The sequence below is a fragment of the Octodon degus genome, unplaced genomic scaffold (assembly GCF_000260255.1).
Source record: "Octodon degus isolate 3935 unplaced genomic scaffold, OctDeg1.0 scaffold00075, whole genome shotgun sequence".
Lineage (NCBI taxonomy): Eukaryota > Metazoa > Chordata > Mammalia > Rodentia > Octodontidae > Octodon > Octodon degus.
The window spans coordinates 3,009,542-3,020,034 of NW_004524651.1; the positions used below are offsets into that span (position 1 = coordinate 3,009,542).

Genomic DNA, 10,493 nt, shown 5'->3' on the forward strand with positions numbered 1-10,493 from the left:
GCTTGGTAATAGTCAACAGACAACTCTGTCCCACAATTACGTTTATTAAAAACTGACAAACAAAACCTGTACAAAAAATAGCCCCAGTCACTTCTGCACCAGTCATCTTGGGAGGCGTTATCGCCTGGGACCCCCTCGTCCTCTGCCACGGCCACGTCCTCTTCCTCGGCCTCGGCCTCGACCTCTTCCTGCCACTGAAGCAAAAGAAAGAAAACAAGTGAGATTCCCTCTGCACTAGCCATACCTGCCCACTTACATGCAGCCCTTCCCTCCCTTTATGATTTTTACTTTGAGACAGGGTTACACTACATATAATCCAGGCTGGCCCTGGATTTGTGTTCCTCCTGCCTCAGCCTTCCAAGCCCTGGGATTACAGGTGTGTGTGTACCATACTTGGCCACTTGGTAAATTCTGAAGAGTGGATGGGGTTTAAATTAACCATATATAAAAACACGTATGAGCCTTCAAACTCACCAGCTTCCCTCTTCTTAGATTTCACCTTAGGTTCAACATCCACAAGTAGCGTGTCCAGAGGCAAGCTGTCTGGCAGAATGAAATAGCGAATGTTATTCCCACGAATGCTCAGTGTTTCCAGCTGCACTGGCTCTCTGTTCTTCAGGGTCATCTTCACAGCTTTTAGATGTGTATTCATGCTGACGTCTACACCTGCAGGGGACAGAGCAGAGGGTTCAGCTGGGCCCAGGTCACCCATCCTAAACAGCGCACGTTTCCAGGAGGTACGGGGCCAAAGTGGGGAGGAGGACCCCAGCAGTCCCAGCCCCAAGGACCTTTGACCCCTCCTGGCTGTGGCGGTGCTCACTGCCCAGCCGTGCGCCTCAATGGCCTCCTTAGCGCCGGCCCCAGCTAGTCCCACCCTTCTTCTTACAGTCAAGTCAGAACACACAGACGCTTTCAACTTCCCCAAAACCCATATCCAAATTTTCAGCTGTACTAATTCTTCCCTCCTCTCCCTCAGTAGGTGGTTTTCTTTCCTGAAATTAATATTCTGAAAGCTTCTACCTCCATGGGGGCGCTGATCCACAGAGCCCAGGATACTGACAAGTTCTGCTATGCTCCAGGGACTACATGGTAAGCCAGCATAATGTATTCCTCACTAGCCAGCATGATTACTCCCACTGTAATGCTTCAGAATGCATTTGGATTTCTATCTGCACATATAGGACACGAAAAGCCAGCTGCAGTAGTTGAAAGTGGGGGGGCCAGGGAGACAGCTCAGTAGAATAAGCACTTGCCTGGCAAGCGCAGGGTCCTGAGTTCAATCCCTGGTACGGGGGGTGGGGGGGAGGAAAAAATGGAGGAGAGAATCATCCTAGCACTCTGAAAAGCTGAGGCAAGAGGACTGCAAGTTCAAGTCTGGCCTGGCCAACTTAGTGAATTAATAAGACCCTATTTTAAGATTAAAAATTTAGCCAGATGCCATGTTGGCCCCGCCCCTGGGGTGTGCTGAGATGGAGATTTGAGACAGGGTGTGGTGGCAAGCCTGTAATCCCAGTGCTTGGGAGGCTGAAAACAGGAGGATCACTATGAGTCCTATCTGTGTAGTGAGGCCCTGTAGACCTCGTACTAAATTAAAAAAATAGAAAATAGTGAAGTGTGGTGGTGCATGACTATAATCCCAACACTTGGAGACTGAGGCAGCTGCAAGTTTGAGGCCAGCCTAGGTTACACAGAGTTCAAGGCCAGCCTAGACTGCACATCAACCAGCCACCCTGCCCCAAACAACTAAACTAAACTGAACTGGGGATATGGCTTGGTACAAAGGCCCTCGTTCAACTTCCAGTACTGTCACAAAACTAAAAGGCAAGAACCACCCTCTGGGGCTGGTGAGATGGCTCAGTGGTCTAAAGCACCTACTTAGAACAAGCTTAGCAAAGCACAGGGACCGCGGTTCAATCCCTCAGCACCACATGCCAGCCAGCCCCGCCCCCTGGTGGGCTGAGCTGGCCACACACACACACACACACACACACACACACAAATAAAGATATTTAAAAAAAAAAAATCAAATAAAAAAAAAAAAAAAAAAAAACACCCTCTGACTCCTTAATACCCAAAACAGTACTCTGGAGAAAGGACTAAATCATTATTTACAGATTTTTCTTTTTTTTTTAATGTACTTGGTACAAGGTCTCACTGTAGAGCTCAGACTCCTAGTGATTCTCCTGTTTTCAGCCTCCCAGTGCTGGGATTACAGGTATGAGCCACCACACCCCGTCTCTGCTTCCAGCTTAGCGCGCCCCGGGGCAGGGAAAACATGGCTTGTGGTGCCAGGGATCATACCTCAGTCCCTGCGCTTGCCTAAACAGGTACTTAGTCCCATTGAGCTATCTTGTAGGTCTGGGAATTTTTTTTTTTTTTTTGAAACAAGGTCTCTCTCTATATAGCCCAAGCTGACCTTTGACTTGTGCTGATACTCATGCCTCAGCCTCCAGGGCTAGGATTACAGGTGTGTGCCACCATGCCCAGCACTATTTGTGCTTCCTCAGATAAGGTTATAGATCACATAACCTTATACCGTACAGATTTGCTTTCACAGCAGCTGGTGCTGTGAAGTTCCAGTAGGTCCACAAACAGTGTCAGTTTAATACTTTGTTTCTTTTGATTTACTCAGATGCTGATCTACACATTATAAAATTACCTATAAATTTACAATTTCAAGACTTTAAAGAATGGGAATATATTAAGACAGTATTTTCTTTCATCTGATCTATTTCACAGTTTGCAATTTTTTGGGAACATCCACTAGGAGCAACAAAAATAGACAAAATGTTATGTTAATAGTAATTTCAGAGGCCAGGGAGATGGCTCAGTAGCATAAGTGCTTGCCTGGCAAGCACAAGGGCTTAAATTCAATCCCTGGTTCCGCAAAAAAAACCAAAAAAAAAAAAAAAAAAAAAAAAAAAAAATTAATTCCTTAGTAAGGTGAAATTACGGTTCCCCAAGCTCTCCCTTATTCCCCAGCTATTTTTTACCCAATCAGACATGGACAGTCCAAACTGTATCCTCCAAAATGTTACAATGTAAGGGGCTGGGGCGATGGCTCAGTTGAATAAGTGCTTCCCTGGCAAGCACAAGGGCCTGAGTTCAATCCCCGGTTCTGCTAAAAAAATGAAACAAAACAAAACAAAACAAAAAATCCAGCAAAATGTTACAGTGTAATAGGGAACACAACAATCTAACCAAAGCACAGTAGGGGCTGGGGAGATGGCTCAGTAGAATAAGTGCTTCCCTGGCAAGCACAAGGGCCTGAGTTCAATCCCCGGTTCCACAAAAAAAAAAAAAAAAAAATCAAGGGTCCTGAGTTCAATCCCCGGTTCCACAAAAAAAAAAAAAAAAAAGCAAAAGCACAGTGACTTCAAGGTAGAAGCAGCAGCATTCCAGACAGGGAAGACACAGGAGCAAAGGCCTCAAAGCACTCAGGGAAACCTGACAGTTAGCTTGGTCACAGCTGAAGTACCTGAATAAGACCTCAGTGCGGTCAATTAATTTAGACCAAAAAAAAAAAAGAGGATCACCACCACAATAACGTTCACTAGGAAACCAAAAAGACTTCTGGTCCCAAAGTGGAAGAGATGAGGAAACAAAAGCCCAAACAAGACAAAAGTGTTATTAAAACAGAGTCCAGGTATAGTGGCACACGCCTGTAATCCTAGCACAAGAGAGGCAGAAAACAGGAGGATCACAGATTCTGAACTGTGTGGTAAGACCCTGCACAAAAACAAAATAAACCACCTAAAAAAAAGTTCAACCTGCATACCTGTGATTGTTCCATGGACCTGTGTTCCATTCTTCAATTCAATGGTGACAGTTTCATGACTCAGTTTCATCAAAAATCTATAAAAATAGGGAAAGAACCATGAATTCTCACCTTTAATGCTTCAGTATTTAGTGGAAGGGGTGAAATTGCTAGATGTTGAAAATCTGTAACATGTTATCTGCATCAGTTCCTATCAATCTGGCTAACATTTCAGCTTTCCCAGAAACTATACCCTCAGCATTTGGAAAGGAGCCTCATGTTAGCATTCTAACACAAACTGCCATTTGGAATTGTACTATTTTCTAAACCATAATACAATTTAACCTCCAATGAAGTCTCTTGATTCTTCCTGGCTCAGGGTGAAGATCAATCCCGGAGGCTAATCTTTTTGGGTGGAACCAGGGATTGAACTCAGGCCCTTGAACTTGCCAGGGAAGTGCTTATTCCTCTGAACCATCTCCCAGGCCCCTCCAATGAAGTCTCTTGAGAAACTACAAAAATTAATTGTAAGTGGTAGTACAAGATGCTTATTGTCAGGCCAGGGATGTCACTTAGTGGCACAACACCTGCCTGGCACAAATGCAAGGTCCTGAGTTTGATTCCCAGTTCCAAAAACCAAAAGAAGGTACTTATTGTCTGTGTAAAAATAAAGAGCCTCCTTATCCTCTGAGTATACTCTTCTCAATTTTAAGTACATACGTAAGAGCTGACTTTAATGACTTCATAATTGTTCCCAGCTAGTTCTCCTGTCACTATATATTAAAAGTTTGACGGCTCTGCTCCACTCCGCTCCGATCCATCAACAAAAATGTCCAGCCCTACAGAGACTGAGCGGTGCATCGAGTCCCTGATTGCTGTTTTCCAGAAGTATGCTGGAAAGGATGGAAACAGCGTCACACTCTCCAAGACAGAGTTCTTGACGTTCATGAATAAAGAACTGGGCGCTTTCACAAAGAACCAGAAGGACCCTGGTGTTCTTGACCGCATGATGAAGAAGCTGGACCTCAACAGTGATGGGCAGCTAGATTTCCAAGAATTTCTTAACCTTATTGGCGGCTTAGCCGTAGCGTGCCATTCCTCCTTCCTGTCAGCCCAGAAGCGTTTCTGAAGGTCCCTGGGCCTGGCCTTACACTTCCCCTGCCAGATACTCAGATATCACTTCCTTCCGGCCCACACAGGCCCTGAGCTGAGCCCACCACCGCCCCATGTCGCCCCTTCTGCTGGGAGTAATAAAACCAATTTTTTTTAAGCATAAAAAAAAAAAAAGTTTGACAATATTATAGTACAAGGAAATGTCCTAATTATGCCTCTACAGATGAGTGCAAGTTTGTTTTCTTACTGTTGCTTTTACAAATCCATTTGCGAAAGCCCTCACCAACACTCGTTAATAACCTTCCACATTTGTCAACTTGGTACTCTTTTTGGAGAAAAAGGGTAATTTGCTTATCCCTAGGTAACTGTCAGACTGAGTACAGAAATATGCATTCTGTGGGTTTCCCTTCGTGGTGTGTTTGTGTGATGAGATGGAACCCAGCGCTTCAGAGCCACACTCACAGCCACCCCACACACATCACTGCCTCTCCTTCCCTCCCTCCCTCCCTCCCTCCCTCCCTCCCTCCCTTCCTTCCTTCCTTCCTTCCTTCGAATCCTGGCCAGTGCACTCTGCCAAAGCAGGTGCTTTAGTTTGCTGAACTATGTGGCTGGCCCTCATCACTGCCACACTAAAATAAGGCTGAGTTTTCTTCTGTATTTTCTCCTACTCTGATATTCATTATGTCTGTGCTCCTGGTCAGGGACACATTTTTCTGGTTTGAAATGGTGACTTGCTATGTTATCAAGGCTGCTGGAAACTCCTGGGCTCAAATGATCCTCCATGTACTCTGAGTAACTCATGTAAAGATAACAACACAACAGAACGTTGTCTGTGCGAAGACTGTACAAACAGGCCCTAAGTTCTTTTAGCTACCATATGTTTAGAGTTTTCATCTACCTGGGATTCGTTTCTTTTCTGTGCAGTCTGAGTTCTAAAATGCCTTTGTTCTTTTCCTTCACTGAACAGCCAGCTGCCCCAACTCTGTATGATGAGCAACCCATCTGTTTCTCAGGCCATTCTGTTTGTAAGACAGACTCGGGCCAGCCAAATAGTTCAGCAGATCAAAGCGCCTACAGGGGCTGGGGAGATGGCTCAGTGGAATAAGGGCCTGAGTTCAATCCCCGGTTCTGAAAATAAATAAAGCACCTACAAGCAGGCGCAGAGGCCAAGGGTTCAATCCCTAGGCCCCCTATGCAGGCCCCACCCCCAGGGCACAGTGATGTGGCAACTGAGACAGGGCATGGCGGCATGCCTATAATCTCAGCACTTGGGAGGCTGTAAACAGGAGAATCACTACGAGTCCAATCTAGTAGTGAGACCCTGAACACTCTGTAGACCCTTCCTTAAAAATACACACACACAAAGACAGGTTTTCAATATATAGTTCAGGCTGGCCCTAAATTCCTGGAGATCCAGTCTCCACCTCCCAAGTGCTGGAATTTCAGGAATGAGCCTCCACAGGCTTTTTCTTTCTTTCTTGAGACAAGGTCTCCCTATGTACTTCAGGCTATCATATGAATTCATTGGCTATCACACTGAATTCACTATGTCGCCCAATCTGGCTTCACCTGTGTGACGATCCTCCCGCCTCAGCTTCCCATGTGCTGAGATTATAAGCATGTGTGACCACACCTGGAAGTTCATACTCTATGGCATGCAGCTTGCAGACCACTGCATCCCCCAAGCTAACTGGTACACAGAGTGTTATTCACCTTCCCCACTAGACGACTGATGAAGCTAGGAGCATGACTTTTATGTGTGATCTTGGACCCATTTTGCAGTGGGAATTGAATTCAGGACTACATGCTGGCCAGGCAAAGTGCTGTGCCAGTGATACATCCTCAGCTCAATCCTGGATTTTAACAGATTCTCAGCTCTGTTTTGACAATTAAAGGGAAGCCATGGCCGGGGAAATGGCTCAGTAGAATACGTGCTTGCCTGGCAAGCACAAGGGCCTGAGTTCAATCCCAGGTTCTGCAAAAAATTGAGACTGGGTATGGTGGCACCCATCTATAATCTTAGCATTTAGAGGAGACTGAAAACAGGAAGATTATTACTAGCCTGATCTGTGTAGTGAGACCCTGTACGAAATACAATAAATAAATAAATAAATAAATAAATAAATGTTTGTCCTAGTCAGATGTGGTTTTCTGTACAGGAGACTTGAGACAGAAGGATAACAAGTTGGAGGTCATCCTAGTCAACTAAGCAACCCTTGTGTCATAAAGTAGCCAACCAGAATGGCTGAGAGGGTAGAGTGCACATCTAGCACATGTGAGGCCCTGGCGCTGGGGTCATCATAACATAGACATCCATGTGTTGAATGCCTTTTCAAAAAAAAATTTATTTCGGGGTCTGCAGAGATGGCTCAGTGGTCTAAAGCGCCTACTTGGAACAAGCTTGGCTAAAGCACAGGGACCGCGGTTCGATCCCCCAGCACCACATGCCAGCCAGCCGCGCCCCCTGGTGGGCTGAGCTGCCCCCCCACACACACTAAATGTTAAAAAAAAATTCTTTCAATAAATTGTTAATGCTGGGCCACGGAGATAGCTCAGTGGCCTAAGCACCTGCCTCGGCAAGCACAAGGATCTGGGTTCCATCCCCGGTACCACATGCTGAGCTGGCCACCAGGACTGGGCATGGTGGCACACGCCTGTAATCCCAGCACTGGGGAGGCTGAAGCAGGAGAATCACTACAGTCCAAGCTGCGTAGTGAGACCCTGTACCAAATACACTGGGGGAAAAAAACTGTTAATGCTGACTAACAAGAATCAATCCCATTCCAAATTTATTTTTATTTTTTTATTTTTTGTGGAACTGAGGATTGAACTCAGACCTTTTCTACTAAGCCATCTCCCCAGACCCAAAACAAGTGATGGTTTTTTTGTTTTTTGTTCTGGGAATCAAACTCAGTACCCCAAGCTTGCCAAGCAGGTAATACACCACTGAGTTACATCCCTGGGCCCCCAAATTTAATTATACATTATATTAACTCAGAATTTCAACTTACTGGTTTTCTCCCACTATTGACTTTTTCTTATTATTGTAATTGTCTCACAGTAACTTTTATTATGAAAGTTGCTCAGGGGCTGGTGAGATGGCTCAGTGGTCTAAAGCACCTACTTAGAACAAGCTTAGCAAAGCACAGGGACCGCGGTTCAATCCCCAGCACATGTCAGCCAGCGCCGCCCCCTGGTGGGCTGAGCTGGACACACACACACACACACACACACACACACACGCAAATAAAAAAAACTAAAAAAAGAAAGAAAGAAAGAAAGAAAGAAAGAAAGAAAGTTGCTCAAATCAGTACAGTCTGGTGGTGCAGAATTGTAATACCAGCACTCTGGGAGGCTGAGGCAGGAGGACTGTAAGTTTCAGCCCCGCCTAGGCAACTATAATCTGTATCTATAATCTACTCTATCAAAAGGAACAATCAAAAAGAAAATTAAATCTCTGAATAATCCAAATATATTTTATTAATTTTAGCAAATTCAAAGGTCTTTGGTAAATTTAATATTCATCACTGCTTATTATGTATATCATAGTCCTGCTTGGCGATGAGGATTAAAAAACAAGCCTAGGGGCCAGGGAGATAGCTCAGTAGAATAAGTACTTGCCTGGCAAGTTCAGGATCCTGAGTTCAATCTCCTGTACCACAAAAAAAAAAAAAAAAAAAAAAAAAGTGCTTAGGCTGTCCGGCTGTCCAGGAGCTCAGATACTTAAGACATTTAAAAATAACTAACTGTAGACTGCCATGGAGACATGCAGAGGAACATCAATAGTTCAGGAAGGGGCCTGGTGAGATAGCTCAGAGATCTAAAGCACCTGCTTTGCTTAGGCAAGCGCGGCACTACATACTGCGCGCCAGCCCCACCCTCAAGGCAGGCTGAGCTGCAACCTCCCCGCCCCCGCCAAAAGAAAAAAAAAAAAAGCTCAGGAAGGATGGGAGTCATATCTTAGTGGAATGCAATTAAAAGTCTGAAATATTGGGAGGGGGACCTTGTGGGCTAGCTCAGTTGTTTAAAGCACCTGCTTGGGCAAACTCAGACACAAGGGTCCGAGGTTAGATCCCCAGCTCCACAAGCCACACCATACCCACCCTTAAGGCAGCCTGAACTAGCCAAAACAACAAAAACAAAAAAACAAAGCAGGGGCCAGGGAGATAGATGGCTCAGTGGAATAAGGGCTTCCCTGGCAAGCGCAAGGGCCTGAGTTCAATCTCTGGTTCTGCCAAAAAAAGAAATCTGAAATACCCATCAAGAAGAGACAAGATGGGCCAGGGAGATAGCTCTGTAGAATAAGCGCTTGCCTGGCAAGCACAAGGGCCTGAGTTCAAACCCCAGTTCTACACCAAAAAAAAAAAAAAAAGAGAAGAGACAAGATGTGGTGATGCCTGAATGTAATCCCTGCATTTGGGCAACTGAGGCAGGACTGCTATGAGTTTGAGGGCAACTTAGGCTACATAAGTGAGTTCAAGCCAGCCTGAACTACACAGCAAAACTGTCTAAAAATGAATGAATGGAAAGGAGAGAGACAGACAAGAACAAGATAATGCTAATAAACAGCACAAGGCTGGGCTGGGAGTGTAGTGTAATAGTAGAGCTCACGCCTAGCACGTGTGAAGCACACACACATGCGCACACTCATGAAAACAAAAACCAAGATAAGATACAAGAGTAATTTTAGGTACTACTGACAGAACATTAAATTTTAAAAAAATGAGCAGTGGAAAGAGAGGCTTCTCTCATGTGTCCACTGGGGAGGATGAGGCAGGAGGACTGCTGCAAGTTCCAGGCCAGTCTGGGTTACACACTGAGTTGAAGACCAACCTTAACTACATAACAGAATGCTAGCATCATATTTATAGTCTAAAGAGAACCTAGGGCAGATACTCAAAATGATTCATTTTATTTTTATTGGCTTTTTTTCTTCCTGTTACCAGGGACTGAACTCAGGACAGTTACGCTGAACTGTACCTCCAAACTTTTCCTGAGACAGGGTCTTGACGAGTTGTCCAGGCTGGACTTAAACTTGTGATCCTTCTACCTAAACTCCCACAAAAGGGATGGGATTATAGGCATGTGCTATCATACCCAACTAAAAATCAATTTTATTGTGAATTTTCTTTCTTTCTTTCTTTCTTTCTTTCTTTCTTTCTTTCTTTCTTTCTTTTTTTTTTTTGGTACTGAGAATCAATATCAGGACCATTTGCTTGCCAGCCAGACTCTACCACTGAGCTATAGCCCTGGCCCTAAAAATCAATTTTAAAAGACAAATGTATACTCCCTAGGAAAGCAAACTAGACAGAACAATACAAAGTTAACACCATGGAAATCAGTAAGGAAGAACAAAGAGTTTAATAAAACAGTACAAAGTGTTCACAAATAAGCCACAATGATAGAGTGGATTTTCTACAAAGGTACCACTAATGCAGTCCAAGGCCAAGGTAAAACTTTTCAACAAGTAAGGCTGGTATCACTGGAAATACAGAAAAATGAACCTAGATCCTTCTCTCAAAAGAAAATCATGTGGGGGGCCAGGGAGATGGCTCAATAGAATAAGTACTTCCCTGGCAAGTGCAAGGGCCTGAGTTCAATCCCCAGTTCTGAAGAAAAAAAA

The 10,493-nt window shown here is 44.7% G+C and overlaps 2 protein-coding genes across 2 annotated transcripts in view; one reads left to right on the forward strand and one right to left on the reverse strand.

Moving 5' to 3' along the window:
* Positions 1–6: 6 nt before the first annotated feature.
* Snrpd1 (small nuclear ribonucleoprotein D1 polypeptide) overlaps positions 7–10,493 on the reverse strand; it is a 16,290-nt gene continuing 5,803 nt past the window's right edge. The window contains exons 2-4 of the mRNA XM_004635782.3: positions 3,779–3,855; positions 475–666; positions 7–194 (exon numbers count right to left, since the gene is read on the reverse strand). Of these exons, the coding sequence (XP_004635839.1) occupies positions 118–194; positions 475–666; positions 3,779–3,855 (346 nt within the window). The 3' untranslated portion in view covers positions 7–117. The remainder of the gene's footprint in view (positions 195–474; positions 667–3,778; positions 3,856–10,493) is intronic.
* On the forward strand, positions 4,558–4,916 carry LOC105742814 (protein S100-A11). Its single transcript, XM_012515715.2, has one exon. It carries the CDS (start codon positions 4,587–4,589, stop codon positions 4,884–4,886), a length of 300 nt encoding a protein of 99 aa, XP_012371169.1. The 5' UTR covers positions 4,558–4,586; the 3' UTR covers positions 4,887–4,916.